Source organism: Chinchilla lanigera, unplaced genomic scaffold (assembly GCF_000276665.1).
Source record: "Chinchilla lanigera isolate Chin_1 unplaced genomic scaffold, ChiLan1.0 scaffold00114, whole genome shotgun sequence".
NCBI lineage: Eukaryota > Metazoa > Chordata > Mammalia > Rodentia > Chinchillidae > Chinchilla > Chinchilla lanigera.
The window spans coordinates 5,544,725-5,561,541 of NW_004955515.1; the positions used below are offsets into that span (position 1 = coordinate 5,544,725).

At 40.8% G+C, this 16,817-nt stretch overlaps 1 protein-coding gene across 1 annotated transcript in view; it reads left to right on the forward strand.

Annotated features, from left to right (window-relative positions):
- Iars (isoleucyl-tRNA synthetase) overlaps positions 1 to 13,351 on the forward strand; it is a gene marked incomplete at its 5' end in the record, with an annotated part of 52,012 nt that extends 38,661 nt beyond the window's left edge. The window contains 6 exon segments of the mRNA XM_005408918.2: positions 66 to 242; positions 1,053 to 1,158; positions 6,957 to 7,082; positions 7,867 to 8,010; positions 8,667 to 8,819; positions 12,823 to 13,351. Of these exon segments, the coding sequence (XP_005408975.2) occupies positions 66 to 242; positions 1,053 to 1,158; positions 6,957 to 7,082; positions 7,867 to 8,010; positions 8,667 to 8,819; positions 12,823 to 12,905 (789 nt within the window).
- Positions 13,352 to 16,817: the final 3,466 nt, after the last annotated feature.

The window sequence follows — 16,817 nt, forward strand, 5'->3', positions numbered from 1 at the left end:
GTCCTTACTGAGCAGTACCTAACAAATGTGCTTCCCTTTTCATATTTCTCTATATGTGCGTTCAGTGTAATCTGGTTCCCACTGATGAAATAACAGTGTATTATAATGCAACGTCTGAAGAAAGGTATCTGAATAATGTTATTGAAAGCCACACAGAGTTCATATGTGCCACCATAAAGGCTCCCTTGAAACCATATCCAGTTTCTCTATCAGAAGAAATCCTTATTGAAGAGAAAATGCAGGTAAGTCCTGAGATCTGCTGGACTACTAAATGATTTCAGGCTGGGTTTTTTAAGCTCACATAGTTGCATCTCGATATTCTGGCCCTCAGGAGAGAGGGCAGAATGCTTAGCCCTGCAGTACTGCACTGGGTGGTGTTGGGAGAGGAATCTGGAAGAAATAAAGGAGAGAAGGCTGACATGCTCTCAGGGCAGTTCTCCTGGGGAACAGCTAGGAGAGCATGTGAAAACTGCCAGGAGATGAATGGTTGTGTGGGCCTCTCTCGTCTGAATCTAGGAAAGTGGAGATTGTGGACTTTGGTAATTATTGTTAATAGTAAACAGCAAGCTTGAAGGGCATATAACTTTTATCAGAGTAGGTTGCATAGAAGATCACAGTTGCATTTCTTGTTATGTCTAGGAATTTTAGATATACTGTACTGGCCCGATACCAAGGCATGGAGTATACTGGCCCATAACTCACAATTAGGTCATTTGTGACATAATGTATCTTAGTGATTGATTCAGTCATGTTCTTGTCTTATTTCTACTTTATCTGAATCAAAAAGACAGGGAATTGCTAAAAAGGGCTGCCTTTCAGTAGGTTATAATTCATTGTAGCTTACTTTTCTATTTTGCATATTACTTTTTAAAATTAGCATATTGTATAATCAGAAAATGTATATTTTTAAGAGAACAAGGAAAGAAGAGGAAATAGGGCGTAAACGGTAATGCTTTACGTTAAGAGCTTTTGCTCTTACGAAGTAGTCTGTGTTACTTGATGGCATGGCACACTGCACTTGGATGCTAAAGCTAATGTTTTCCTTCCCTCAGTTAAAGGGGTCTGACCTGGAAATTACGTTCACCAAAGGTTTCTCCACTCCTGGTCCTGCTTGTGCATATGTCAATCTTAACATCTGTGCAAATGGCAGGGAGCAAGGTAAGAGTAAATGAATTCCATAGCTTGTGTGGTGTTCTTTACACTTCTGGAAAGCCTTCCTTTCACAAACAATGATAAAACTGGATAGCTTTCTTTTTAATTGTCATCAAAATGAACCCATTAAAGTAAATGAGGGATGTGCACTTGGAGGAAGTTAAGAGTAGAGAAGCTTCCCTTTTCTCCACTGAGTGTATGTAAGTGCCCTGTATAAATACAAAAACAAACATGAGAAAACTCTGCAAGGTAGAGAGAAAAAAACAGACCAGTTGGGAACCTTGAAACCAAGCTACTTAGCAGTGTTGAGTTCCCTGGACTTTAATTTTATGCCTTATATATCCCAACCTGGAATTGAAGCTACCAATCTGGAAATGCCAACAGAAGCCCAACAAAGACGAAAGAAGCCCCAACAAAATCCTGCTCTTACTAGACAAAGGACCAGAAAAACCTAGCAAGGCAAATTCTTTTTTTTTTTTTTCCCAGTGCTGGGAATTGAACCTATGGTCTTTCTCATGCTAGGCAGGTATTCCACCAGTGAGCTATATATATTTCTAACCCCAAAAAGAAATAAATTACACAGTGATTGGTCTACTGCTATCATATGCCATAGAAAAAACTATGGCCCCACCATCTCCCATGTGAGCAACGGCCATGTAGAAAGCCAACTGTTCAACTGTTGCCCAGCTTAGGCTCCTCAGACTCCACCACCTGTGTGGTGTTCTCAGAGAAGATTGAGTAGGAAGGTAGGAGTCTCGTCCTAGAGAAATGGTAATGAACCTTGGCTACATGGACACCTTGCACTTCCATTCTGATGGCAATGATGAAGCATCCTCCCCCTCACGACTATATGCCAGTTGCGAGGCCATATACCACTGAGGTGTCCGTAAAGGCCACATGAGGAACAATGTAGAAGTACTACGTTGCCTGGCCAGGGAGCTATTGATGGTGGCCTAAAGAGGAGTGAGAACTGCCCTGCCACCTCCAGCAGGACCAAGAGGTCTTGACCTTTTTTTAAATGTAGGCTGAGAGCCGGGCATGGTGGTGCACCCCTGTAATCCCAGCACACAGGCGGCTGAGGCAAGAGGATTGTTGCGAGTTTGAGACCAGCCTGGGCTACAAAGTGAGCTCAAGGCCAGCCTGAAGTGCATAGCGAGACCATGTCTCCAAAAGCCAGAATAAAAAAAGAATAAATGCAGGCTGGTAGGGAACCTGGACTTGCCACCTGACAGCAACTAGGTCGAGCCTCCCTTTCTCCCACTAATGTGAAAAAGGATAATCAATAGATGCAAATACCATGATAAAGGACATATTAAAATTATCTGACAGAATTTACAGCAAACATAGTAAATGTGTCAGGAAGCAGTAACAAAACCAGTGAAAAAGGCAAAGCCTCAGAAAAGAAATAGAAGCTATAAAGAAGAATCAAACAAGCTTGGTGCTGTGGCACACACCTGTAATCCCAGCACTTGGGAGGCTGAGGCAGGATGATTGCTGTGAGTTCAAGGCCAGCCTGAAGTATACAGCAAAACCTTGTCTTTTAAAAAAAAATTAAACAAATTTTGGAATTGAAAAGTGTAACTAAAATTCTAAAAACTCTGGATGAGCTGAGCAGCAGCAGAGAAGAAAACGGAAAGAATCTGAGCCACAAGATAAAAATTACCTATTGTGAACAGCAGAGTTGTAAATAGGAATATTAAGAGTCTGTGGGTCATACAACAAAACACTAACATACTTGCCACTAGAGTTGGAAGAAGAGGATAGTATTGAAAAGTTACTCAAGGAAATAATGGTAAATACCTCCTAAAATTGTCAGAACATATAACCCTACAGATTCAATAAGCTGATTGCCATGGCCTGAATGTTTGTCTCCCTGCCTCCACTCCAAATTTATACATTGCCATTTTAGCCCTCATGGTGATAGTGGTAGGTGGTAGGCCCTCTCAGAGGTGATTGGGGTATGAAGGTCGAGCCCTCACAAGTAAAATTTATGCCATTATAAAAGACATTCCAGAGAGCCAGTCACCCCTTCCACCATATGAAGGTACAGCAGGGTGTGCAGCCTACAAGCTAGGAAATGGGCCCTCAGCAGACACCAAATCTGATGGCATCTTCACCCGGGACTCGTCAGAATACGAAACTGAGAGAAATTTCTACTGTTTATAAACTACGCAGTCTGTGGCCATTTTGTAACCGTAGCCAGATGGGTCCACCAACTGAAAGCCAAACCGGATAAAGCAAAACTCACTTCAGAACACATTAGAGTCACACTTCTAGAAAATAAAAACCAAGAAAATATCTTGAAAGCAGTAAGAAAGAAACAACTAAATGTACAGAATACTGGATTTCTCATCAGAAACTACAAAGTAAAAGGACAGCAAGTGCTAAAGGAAAAATAGTATATCCAGACTCTCTGTCAAGCAGAAATAACCTTCAGGATGATGATCAAGGACGTTTGCTAACATCCCCAAATACGTCTTCTGTAATAAGCCAAAAGTGGAAAAGCTTACTCTGGCCGTTCGTGTTTCAGAGGTTAAACAGTGACCACTTTTGTTTCGCTGCTGGGCTTGGTACACGGGAAGTAATGGGCTCCACACTTCACTTGCAGGGTTGCTCTGGGGTTGAGCTCATAATTCTGTCATCTTCCGTACCCCACTGAGATAACATACACTGACTGGGCTAGCAAACCCAGGTGGAATTTAAAGGTTGTGTGTCTGCATTATATGTAATGGTAACTTTTGAAAGCGTATCTATTTATTAAACCAACACTTTTATTTACCAGAGACTAGTTTATATATTCAGAGAGAATACTTAATTTATACTGTTTTTAAAGGCAATGAGGCAGGTCTCTTTTACAAACTAACTGCAAAAGTGTCATACATTTGTAACTCATGCATATGTAAATGTAGAGACAGAAGCATATGTTCTTTCATTTGAAAATGCTGATCACATGTCAGATATTAAAATGTAAGTGTCAGAGTTTTATAAAAGAATAGTTAGATTAAAGCTAGGTTTATAGCAGATAGATTACCCAGGTAGATAGCCTACTTTTATTTGTGGGAATATCTTAAGAGTTTTTTATTTAGGCATAAAGTTTCAAAAAGTTAACACCAAGAGCACTGTCCATAAAAGGGAAAAACTGACAAGGTGAACTTATGAAAATTAAAAAGATCTTATGGAAGGAGTGAAAGTAAGCAAGAGACTTGGTGATCTTCACAAACAACATAACCAACAGAGGATGTACCTAAAATCTGTGAGGGTCTCTCCAAACTCAACAGACGAAACAGTCCAACTAGACAACAGGAGACAGGAACAAGCATTTATGGAAAAGGATATGCAGATGGCAGAAATGCTCATCATTAGTAGGGAAATATAAGTTAAAGCCACAGTGGAGTTTTACTGCACAGCTATCAGAATGACTAAATGCTGGTAAGAGAAACTAGATCTCACGCTGTTTGGGAGCTGTAAAAGGGTGCAGCTGCTTACTCTGGGAGACAGTTTGGCCGTGTCTTAAACTAACCGTGTTGTTTTCATGACGACTCAGCAGTTGCACTCATGGATGTTTATATCAAAGAACAGAAGGCTTGTTTATGTTTACCACGTAACCTCAGTGTCAATGTTGATGGTAGTTTTAGGCCGGGGTGTGATGGCCCATGCCTGTAATCCCAGCACTCTAATCCCATGCCTCGGGAGGCTAAGGCAGGAGGATTGCTGCGAGTTCGAGGCCAGCATGGGCCACAAAGTGAGCTCAAGGCCAGGCGGAACTGCATAGCGAGACCCTGTCTCAAAAAGTCCAAAAAAAAAAAGTAGTTTTAATCTTAATAGCAAAAATACTGGAGGTGACCCAGATGTTTCTGAGTAGGTAAAACATGATACATCCATACCGCAAGATAGTACTTGGACAAAAAGGAAATACTATTGATTAATGCAGCAACCATTTCTGAATCTTTAAAGGCTGACGCTGACTAGAAAAAAGGTCCTAAGGGATTTCATGCCATATAACTATACATTTTGAAATGATAAAATTATAGAAATGGAGACTATTATATGATCAGTATATATTAAAAGGCAACACAAAGATGCTGGTAACGGAACTATTCTGTGTCTTAATGGTGGTGATAGAGACAGGATCTACATGGGTCATAAAATTATACAGAACTACAACACGCACCCCATTACATAAAACACAACCTGAGCCAGGCTTGGTGGTGCATGCCTCTATTTCTGGCCGCTTGGGTGGCGAAGACCCGAAGATTGCCAAGTTCTAGGCCAGTTTGGGTAACTTAAGAGGACCTCATGTCAAAGACAAGTTAACCTGAGGAAATGTGAGTAGTATGGATGGATTATATAAATATTCACGTCCTGGGTAAGATTTTATAGTATCATTTGTTAGCATGTTACCCCTGGGAGAAACTGAGGAAAGAGCCCCTGGTATCTCCTACTGTTTCCTAAAACTTTCTGTGATTCTATCAATTACCTTAAAGTAACAACTTGAAGTAAACCAATAAAGTAATAGAATCGAATGTCTTGGATACATCAGTTATTAGGAACCACTTGAGAATACTTTTTTGAAAGGGAATGATCAGATAGTATTTATAACCACTCTGTGCCTCAAGGTTTACAAGTTGCACAAAATGAAAAATGAGAATTATAAACTCAAAGGTATTTACAGTGGGAATGGACTGCCCAGTATTTTTTTAAGACTATAGCTCACATTGTTGCTTTTACAACTTTTCAAAAATTAATTTTGTTGGTACATTTTTGATATTCATAGTGATCACATTCATTCTAGAGTGTCTGTACCTGTACTACCCAGTGCTTTGACCCCTTTCGCACATCTACGGAAAATTACTAAAACACTGAAGGGACATCCAGTGTATATTTGAAAATGGAAAAATTAAGGCTTGAATACCTGACTTTTCCCAAGATGTAACATTTTCTTTTAGGTTTTACATTTTTTTAAATATACATATTTTAATAGCAAACTTACAGGAACAGCACAGAGAGACATTAAAAACATGTACTAGCAGGTAAGACAACTCCGAAAAGTATAGTGAATGGATGGAATCTGTTGTATGGTAAAAATGCTACAAACGCTATTTAGTTGCAGTCCATAAGAAATTTGCTTGTTTTTTAAAAATCAAAATGCTGGCATTGTCCAGAAAAATTGAATAGGTTTGTAATTGTTACAAATTTGAACTGCTGAAACTTATTCATTGAAACATTTTAACTTGCGTTCTCTTTCTTTCTTTATTTTGGTACTGGGAATTGAACTCAGGACCTTGCAGGGCAGGCATAGTGCGGCTGTGTGGATGGCACACAGGTTGGTGTCTTCAAGCAGGCCGGCCAGATAGGCCGCACTGGCCTCCTGCAGAGCACCAGGAGCTGGGCTCTGGAAGCACAGATCTGTTTTAAGTTCTGAGTAATTTCTCACACCAGACACCGGGAAAGGGGTTTGTGAATCAGAAGCTCACTGGACTTCTCATAATCTCTCATCTCATGGAGTCCCATGTCCCAATGTAAGGATGAGATTTCTTTACCCCTCCACTCAAGGGCACACTCTTAGGAGAAGGTTTTGTGGCCAGTTATTTTCTGAGTACTTTGCCCCAGGTGGATTTGCAAGTAGTCATCTTTGTGGGAGCCACGGTATGGCAACTGCCTGACTTGCCCGCTGTTTCCCCTGGAGCCTGGCAGTGAGAGGCAGCCCTGGTGTTAGAGAACAGCGGCAGCGTGGTGGCAGCGGCTGTGAACACAATCACAGCTTTTCCATTTCTGAATGAGATTTTATTTTCATGGCTGTCTAGGTGGAGTATTACTTTTGGAAAACCCAAAAGGCGATAATCGGTTGGACCTTCTGAAGTTAAAGAGTGTTGTTACTAGCATTTTTGGTGTTAAAAATACAGAGCTGGCCGTCTTCCATGGTGAAACAGGTATGTGGGGGGTGAGAGGCTGGCCGTGCCTCTTGGCAGAGGTCCATGGTGAGGGTCCTTGTCTGATACCCGTAGAACTTTTGTGTTTTTCTCAGTTCTGTTGGTGTCATCTCAGCAGAGCCTGCTTGCAGCGTCTCTGCCTCCTCGCTGTGTGATGTGGCTGAGAACCCCGGACTTACTGGGTGGCAAACAAAGGCTCTGACTCACCGTATTACCTGTTAGCCATGGATTCAGAGACCTGTTGATTTTTAATTTTATTAAACACAGTGTCTGAGTCTTAGACATCTAGGCAATGGAATATAATTTTAAAGAATTAATACTTACGTGCCAGCTATAATTATTGTTTTAAGTAATGGCTGTATGGCCAAGTTTGAGATACTGACATAGGGAGAACTTGTAAGAGGAACCAGACTATATTGGGAGAATGTTAATGGGAGAAATGCCTTATCTTTTGAATTAGGAATGCTGTATTATGCCATTCACTTTACACCAATAAGATACCCTGCTGTTTGCAGGACTAGGGGTGTAGCTCAGAGGTAGTACCATGCTTAGCATGTGCAAAGCCTTCAGTCCCTAACATCAAAAGCAAACAGCAAAGGTTTATACTACTGTGTGAATTTCATTAACACCTGTTAGTGTGTTTTGACAAATTAAATGAAACACAAACTTTCATGAAAATTTTCATGTGAAAAAGTTTCATGTGAAAAGTTCCATGTGAAAAAAAGACATGCTGTTTAATCATGAAGTGAGAAAAAATGAATGACTTCACAATTGTTACTTTTAGAAATACAAAACCAAACCGACTTGCTGAGTCTCAGTGGAAGAACACTCTGCGTTACTGCAGGACCAGCCCCCTCCCCAGCCCACAGTCCCAGTCCTCTCCTCTGTCAGTACATAAACCTGCAGCTCCTCAATGCAGAGCCTCAAGGTATGTGCACCCCTCTTCCCAGTTTGCAAGGTATAGGTGTTGGGTCCTCCGGTGTGTGAGCTGATGGAGGTGTTTTTCACATCAGCTTCAGCACCGTAGCTCAGTGTAGGCTCTCATACTGCTTGCTGGAGTACCACTGGCTTGGTTTTTTTTTTTAATATGTTACGTAGGAAGAACCTCATTCATCTGGCATGGCCAGGAAATGAAATGATCCTGAGTAAAGAGTACAACAAAATGCGTATAGTTCAATTATTCCTCAGAACATTTCATTTTTGTAATTTGACCTCATTTTTCTTGGAAAATGTCCTGAAAACTTGTTAACCTTCGTGCCTTAATCACATCTAGCATGATACCTATTTTTTCCCGATAGTTTGTGGTCCTCATTTTATACCTTGCGTTTTAAAGTCCTCAGGTTCCTCACCTGACTGTGTACACTGCCACCTTTATACAAGTCAGTATTTCTTTTCCCACCCTGTCAGCTTTGGGGAACTGCTCCAGGCCTTCGTTCACTGTACCTGCCGCTGGTAATCCTGCGCTCCCGTGTGCAGGGCTGGCCCTTGAAGCCTCCTGCGCGGCCTGTGAGAGCTGTCTGCACTCAGGGTCTCTGTCAGAGGGAAGTGCTCAGGAACTGATCCAGCCTCTCCTTTCTCCTGTAGAGTGCTTAGTGGGCACAGTGGGCACTCTCCTGCTAGAAAACCCGCTGGGGCAGAATGGACTCACCCACCAGGGTCTTTTATATGAAGCAGCAAAGGTGTTTGGCCTTCGTAGCAGAAAGCTGAAGCTGTTTCTAAATGAGACTCAAACCCAAGGTAAGGGGACTTGGGCCATCAGTTTATATACCTTTATCAGGTTGAAACTCGATATTGGGGGCTGGGGATTTAGCTCAGCTGCAAAGCACCTACCTAGCAAGCGCAAGGTCGTGAGTTCGATTCCTGGTACCGGAAGGAAAAAAAAAAAAAAGAAACTCGAAATTGACGCCATTAACCAAGTGTAGACTGTGTGTTGAGCTATGGTACTTTTTTTTTTTTTTTTTTTCACTAAAAAGTAATCATAGGTAATTTATTTGTAAATAATAACTAAAACAGTAATTCGTTTTTTGCCTTGGACATAACCTAAAAAATGGCTGCTTCCGGGTAACAGCATATTTATTGATCCTAAAGTTATTCTTATCCCAAGGATCAAAATTATCTCAGTGTTGGAATATACCAGCCTGAAGGACCCTTACACCTGACTATGTCAGACATGATAGTGCATGCCTGTAGTCTAGCTACTTGGGAGGCTGAGGCTGGAGGATGAGGAAATCAAGGCCATCTTGGGCAACTTAAAGAGACCCTGTCTCAAAGTAAAAAAAAAAAAAAAAAGGATGGGGATATGGGCTTAGTGGTAGCCAGAAGGCTCTGAGTTCAATCCCTGCTACCAAAAAACATGTCAATATAAACCTAAGCCAGGTGTGATGGTGTATACTTGTAATCAGTTATTTGGGAGAATGAGATGGGAATCACAAGTTGAAAGGCAGCCTGGGCAACTAAGCAAGATATTGTATCAAGTGAAAAAAGGTTTGAAAAGCTCTTGGGATGTAGCTCAATGAGAAGACCTCAACTCAGTCCGCAGTACCACAAAAATAGTAAATAAATAAACTGAGATGACAGTCACTTACCTCCCTTTTCCATTTATGAGGCATGCTCGCATATCTTTTCTAATTGGGTCAGATAACTGTGAAGATAGCAGCTGACATCCAATGATTCAGAAAACAAAATCAGGATGACTTCCAAGCTGGTGTCTGTCAGCAGCATGTTTTCTGACGCCTCTTCCTCACCACTGTCCTCTGTGGTCTCAGCCTGTTCTGACATCCCAACCCTGCTCTCTGGGGTCAGTTGCGTGATCCCATGTGTTTAACCAACATGTTTACTTTTTACTCACTGCTCCAAACAGCTTCTCTCTGTGGGATGTTTTTGTGATAATAGCCATTCTTCTCAACACCCCAAGTTCAAGTCTTTTACCATTCCATTCTTTTATTTATGAGGCTTGCAGCCTGAGATTTATGGACCGGTACAGGACTCATGTCTTTTTGGTGCATATGTAAAACTTCCAGGTGGTGTTTTCAAAGCTTCCTCTTACTCACTCTCTGTGGAACTGTGAGTAGATATATTTAAGTAGACCCTACCATATCTCATTTGTGTTTTCATCTCTTTGTAACTTTGTATGTCATTTTGGCTGATGTATCTTTGTCCCTCTATAGAAATGGTGTTTCTTTTCCTCTAGCTTCTTCTCAGAATTTTTCTTTTGCCTTTTGATTTTCTGAAGTTTGACTATGATATGCTGAGGTATATAAATTGTTTTATATAAGTTATTCTCCATTTGTTGTAGTGTTTTGATTTCTAATATTTCCTTTTGATTCTTTATTAGAGTTTCTATCTTTAAGTTACCCATCTGTTTCACCCATTTTACGTGTCTTTTGAAGCACAGTTTTAAGGAGTTTTTGTCTAGTTCCTTTTGGACACTGTCAACCCAGACCCTCTTTCAACTCAACTATTTTGGACCACATTAAGTGTTACGGAAGTTCTGCACAGGGCCAGGAATCCCCATGCAGACCCAGTCTGTCTTTCCCTGCCCTTGATCCCAGAACAGAGCTAGTGAGGAACATCCTGTGCCTTGGTTTTCTGAGACTGCTACAGCAAATTGGCATACATAGGTGGCTTGAGACAGAAGAAATTTGTTCTTTCACAGTTCTGGAGGCCAAAAGTCAGGAATTAGGCCCAGATCAGTGGTGGGTAGCATTCTTAGAGGGTTTGTAAGTGGGAAGGACAAAAGCAGACTGCTTGGCTTTGATTGGTTAGCGGGGTGACATCAGTTGGAAGGGCAATGTTGATAGTTGCAGTCGCAGAACTAGGAGGCAGTTACAGAGCTGGGCAGTTGCTTCAAAGAGAATTTTTTTTCCATTAAAATCCCCTTCAACAGCGTATGTGAAACATCCAAAGTATTCTTACCTCTTTTTCTTATCCTTTACACTGGTCACTGTGAGCTATTGCGCCATACAGGTAAGGGAATGTCCTTTCTGTTCTGTGCAAATGCACGGAAATCATGGATGAGGGTTAGAATCATATCTGTGTGACTCACATATTTATACTGTCACCTATGTGTCATAAACCAGGCCTTACCTATACTTTAATATATTCTTTTCTCTCAGGTTAACTAGGCAGATTAAAAGGTAATATAACAAAGGTTAAGTGATCTACCCAAGATTATCACAAAACTGGGACTTTTTCCAGTCTAGCATTTTTTTTTCTGATTTTCATTGTAATTTTTTTTTCAGAATTGTCTTCCATAAAGTATTAATAATTTGATAAATTAGAAAGCTCCCAAGTACTTACAGTTGAAGAAACTCTTTACTGTCTTGTCGCTTCTTCCACTAGACTCTGAGTTTCATCTCCAGATCCTGTAGTTATCACTGTGGAGGAGGCAGCCTTGGGAGTATTTGTGCCTGCAGAAATAGCTTTTTTCTACTAGGATAAGACCTGTTTTTAGAGAAAGCTGGTCCTTTCCCTTCAAATTCAGACTTGGCTAGAACCATGATGTCCCACAGTAGGCAAATAAAATCTGCTTTTAAAAGATGCCTCCCTTAGCTGGGCGTGGTGGCGCACGCCTATAATCCCAGCACTCACGAGGCTGAGGCAGGAGGATCCTTGTGAGTTCAAGGCCTGCCTGGGCTACAAAGTGAGCTCAAGGTCAGCCTGCACGACATAGCAAGACCCTGTCTCAAAAAGACCAAAAAAAAAGGATGCCCCCCTTTTGAAATATTTTATATAGTTAACATCTTTTAATCATCTGTATTTCTGTTATGCTTTAGACATGCAAAGCTTGCATTGTTGGCCATATTGGATCCTGTATCCTGGGCTATGGTCCCTTCAGTCTTTGGTAACATCCAGCTTTCAAGGATAGCATCACATCTCAGTCTTATGTATTTCCACTTGCCCATATATGGACATAGCTGTCGTTTCACTTATGGGGAGTCTTATTTAGAAACTACATGTCTGGGCTAGTGGGTTGACACTGCTTCTGAGCCTTTCCTATGTTTCTAGGCATAGAAAATATCTCTTTCTGGGGAAAATCATATTGGGCAGTATCCAGAGTTAGTCACTCTGAGACGTGAGGGCATAATCCTCCCAAAATTCCTAGTAGTCTGCCCAAAACTTGTAACTCCAACAGCAAGGAGTTAACTGTCAACTTAGAACAAAGAATCTATATAGGACCACCATCACCTCTCGTGCCAAATATAGCTTCAGGGGTTTTGCAAACCTCACTGGGTTCAGAGATTCAATAAAGGTAATTATACTCAGATTTATTGCAGGAGGAGATTACAAATTACAAGCAAAGAAAAAAAAATCTTGCAAATTCTAGGAGGGGCTTGAAGAAGGGGCTTCAGGTCATCCTGTCCCCATGGAGTGATGGTCAGTGTGACCCCCTCCCATCCCTAGTAATGTGACAACACAGTAACCAACTGGTGAGCACTGGATGGAACCTGGCGTCCAGCATTTTTATTGAGATTTCACTATGTAGGTATCATTGGTTGCTTGCTGGCACAGTTGATCTCTGTCTGAGTGATCTCATTAGCAGAGGCTAATGCCAACCCTGAGTAACAAAGGCACTCCTATCAGGAAACATCTGGGACTTAGAGGGTCCTCCTAGGGTCTGAGATAAGGGTCAGGCCTTTCTTAAGATGAAGCAAAAATTCTTACTACATGGGCAGTTACAATTTTGAAATATTTACCCACAATAGTTAATGATTTTAAAAACTTCTTCTTTGCATTCTAGAAATTACAGAAGACATCCCCATGAAGACTTTGAATATGAAGACTGTGTATGTGTCTGTACTGCCGATGACTGCAGAGTGCTAGGACTCGTTTCTCCGTGTGGCGCAGTCAGTGTTTGTTTCCCTTAGACCTTTCTCCTCTACATTCATATCCATGGACATGAAGGTGTGTCCTTCAGTCTAATATGCTGCTTTGGCCCAAAGTTCAAATAGGATTGATGAAGTGACTTGAGACCTCATGTAATATTCACACTTAACCTTAAATACCTATGCAGTCCTATTGGGGAAAGGTATTACCTCAGCACCACAAAAGTACAGAAAGTAGAATTCACTTAAAAGGCATGGAAAAAAAAATATATGCATGCATACATATATATGTTCATATATATGTATGAGTAATGATCTATGGCCTTTTATAACTGATTTGAGACCCTTAAAGAAGTGGACATGTTATATATTTCTGCTACCTGGATTTTCCCAGGTAATTTGATGGAATATTTTATGTTTCAGTAAATCAAACATGTAAACAAACACTGTCAGGGGCTGGGGATTTAGCTCAGCGGCAAAGCTCCTGCCTGGCAAGCACAAGGTCATGAGTTCGATCCCTGGTACTGGAAGAAAAAAACAAAAACAAAAAAACAAACAAACAAACACTGTCAGATATATGTGCATTGGGAGTGATTCATTCCCCCATTCTGTGATGATACTTGAAATTTGTAAGCTTTGAAGAACCAAAAACTTAATAGTGATTTTGTAATTAAGACAGTGAGTTACACATCCATTATAACCTCTTCTCAAAAACCCTGGGTGATAGTTGGGGCCCTCAAGGAAGCAGATACCAAAACAAAACCAGATGGGAAAGTATTTCTTGGACGAAACAAGAGTAAGAGGAAGTAGGACCAGGTATGAGTAGAGAGACCTTCAGACTGCAGTGTAGGTCTTCACCTCTGTGAAAAGGGAAGAGGAAGGAGGATTGATTAGAAAACACCTGGACTGCAGCACAGCTCTGAGACAGCATTGGTCAGTCCAACGGAGAGACCCCAGGCAAAGGTGCCTTTGAGCAGCGTTTAGAGTGTTGTGGAAATGACCTGCTCTTATGTCTCTGCCCTGCTCAGCAGACATCTGGCAAAACCCTAGAGGTGGGGTGGCCTTGGCACACATGCTTAACTGGATCTAAGAGTACAGCAGTTGGAGGCCGCCAGCCAACTACATTCGACGCTGGGTAGTTCTGAAGGGTGATCTGAACGATGCATATCCATGGGTGTTACAGCAAACACTAAAACACAAAACCACAAAGAAGGAGAAAACAGAATTTGGGGGATTGAAAAGCTCAAGCTTAAATTTCAGTTTTTAATTGGGATTTCATCACATAGGTATGATTGACCAGATTAATCTGTCTATAAGTTGACAGACACTGCATAATCCAAAGCTTCCACCTTAAGGTCTTTCTGATATGTGTCTCTCCCCTCAATCTAGAATGCCATGGACCTGGACAAGCCCAGCTATAAATCACATTACTGTATTAGACTATCCAGTGTGACACAGGGCTCATCAGGCAAGTAAACAACACTTGTATCTAGCATAACATTCAAAGAGGAAGGCCAAATTCCTTTCTGCACGTTAGTATGTGGGAAACAAGATTAAATGCCTTTCTATATACTGCTCATGAGAGCACAGAATGAAAATGTAAAAATAACTGACACTAGAAATTATGTAAGAACATGACTCTTGATAACCTGTAATCCAGTTCAACGTTGACATGTATTACCAATACCTTTCTGTCACTTATATCCTATGTTACTTTACTGTAACAAACACCTGAGATAATCTACTTACAAAGAAAAAAGGTTTGTGTTAGATCACAGTTTGGAAAGTTTCAGATCCACAGTGGTTGGCCCCACTGATCTTAGATCAAGCAAGGCTGAGACGTGGTGGAGAATACATGCAGTAAAGACATTGACCTCAAGGCTGCAAGATAAAAGCTCAAATTTCAAGCAAGGCATGTGGTGCATACCCATAATTCTAGCAAACTTGAAAACTGAGGCAAGAGGGTCCCAATTTAGCAGAGTAGCCAGATCTTGTCTCTAAAATAAATGGCTGGGAATTTAGCCCTGAGCAAAGGTCCTGGGTTCAATCCCAGGTGACACAGGGAAAAAGGGGGTGGGGAAGATGAGATCTCCCTCTCCCCATCAAGGGCACCCACCCCCACCCATAACCAGAATACTTACCACAAGGTTTCACCTCTTAAAAAGTTTCTGCCACCTCCTTTAACTGCTTCCTCTTACACTACATAAGTGGTCAGTAATCAAATCTTTTATAATGTATCCAGAATCTGTCCCAAACTACTTCGTCCTCTTCTATCATTGTGGTTTAAGTAGTACCATCTCTGGCCTCTCATTATCTTGTTCCTTCTAATCTTGTTTTTTAAAATAATTCGGGTGTGTGTGTGTGTGTGTATGTGTGTGAGTGCACATGTGTGTTGCTGGAGATAGAAAACTAGGACTATTGAGCTATATCCCCATCACGTTTTCAATTCATTTGGAGACAGGGTCTTATTAAGCCACTGCTCAGCCTGGGCTTGAACTTGGGATCTTCTGGCCCCAAATTCCCACAGTGCTGGGATTACAGGTCTGCTCTACAGTGCCGGGCTCTACTCTTGTTTTTAAATGTTTTCCACATTGAACCAGGGTGATTTCTGTAAAACACATGTTTAAAAAAGATCCAACAATATGCTGTATACAAGAGACCCATTTAACTCAAAAGGAAATTCATAGACTCAAAGTCAAAGTATGGAAAACAATATTCCATGTGACAGGAACCCAGAAAAAAGCAGAGGTAGCTGTACTGTTTGCAGACGGTGTGAACTTCAAGAATGATCAGAAGAGATAAAGAGGGCCACTACATACTTGTTAGGGGAAAACTGTAAGAGAAAAAGATAAATATCTGTGCACCAAATACAGGAGCACCCAACTGTGTAAGATAAATATTAATAAACATGAAAAATCAAATAAGCAATAATACAGTTGTAATGGGATACCTTAATACTCCCTTGTGACAAAGAGATAACTAGACAGAATATCAGAAGTGAACCAAACTTCTGAACAAATGGACTTAGTAGATGTTTAGAGTGTTCTACCTAGCTTCAGAATACACATTCTTAGCTGCACATGGGACATTCTCTAAAAGAAATCACATACTAGCCCATAGAACATGGTTAAGTAAATGCAAAGAAACTGAAATTATCCCATGCATACTATCTGACCACAATGCAATGAAACTGGAAATTAATGACAAAAGAAACCGCAAAAGCTCCATAAACACGTGGAAATGTAATACCCTCCTGAACAACTAATGGGTCACAGATGAAATTAAAAAAGAAATTAAGGGGCTGGGAATTTAGCTCAGCAGCACAGCGCCTGCCTGGCAAGTGCAAGGCTGTGAGTTCGATTCCCAGTACCAGGAAAAACAACAACAAAAAAAAAGAAATTGAACAATATCTACAGTCAAACAAAAATGCAAGTACAACTTACCAGAACCTGTGGGATGCAGTGAAAGCAGTTCTCAGAGGGAAATTTATAGCAGTAAATTCTCACATCAGGAAAACAGAATGAGCACAAATAAACAACCTTATGCTGCACCTTAAGCTTCTAGAGAAAGAAGAGCAAGTCAAACCCAAAACCCATATGAGAGAGGAAATTAATAAAGATCAGAGCAGATATAAACACATTGGAAACTAAGAATACAAAGACTTAATGAATCAAAGAGTTGGTTCTTTGAAAGAATAAATAAAATTGATAAACTCCTAACCAATCTTATCAACACTGGAAAGAAAAAACTCAAATTCATGCAATGAGGAATGAAAAGGGTGAAATCATTACAGATCCTGTGGAAATTCAGACCACTAATACCTACTTTGAAAATCTTTACTCTCATAGTATGGAAAACACAGAAAAAAGGGACAGATTTCTAGAAATGTATGAATTACCAAAGCTGAATT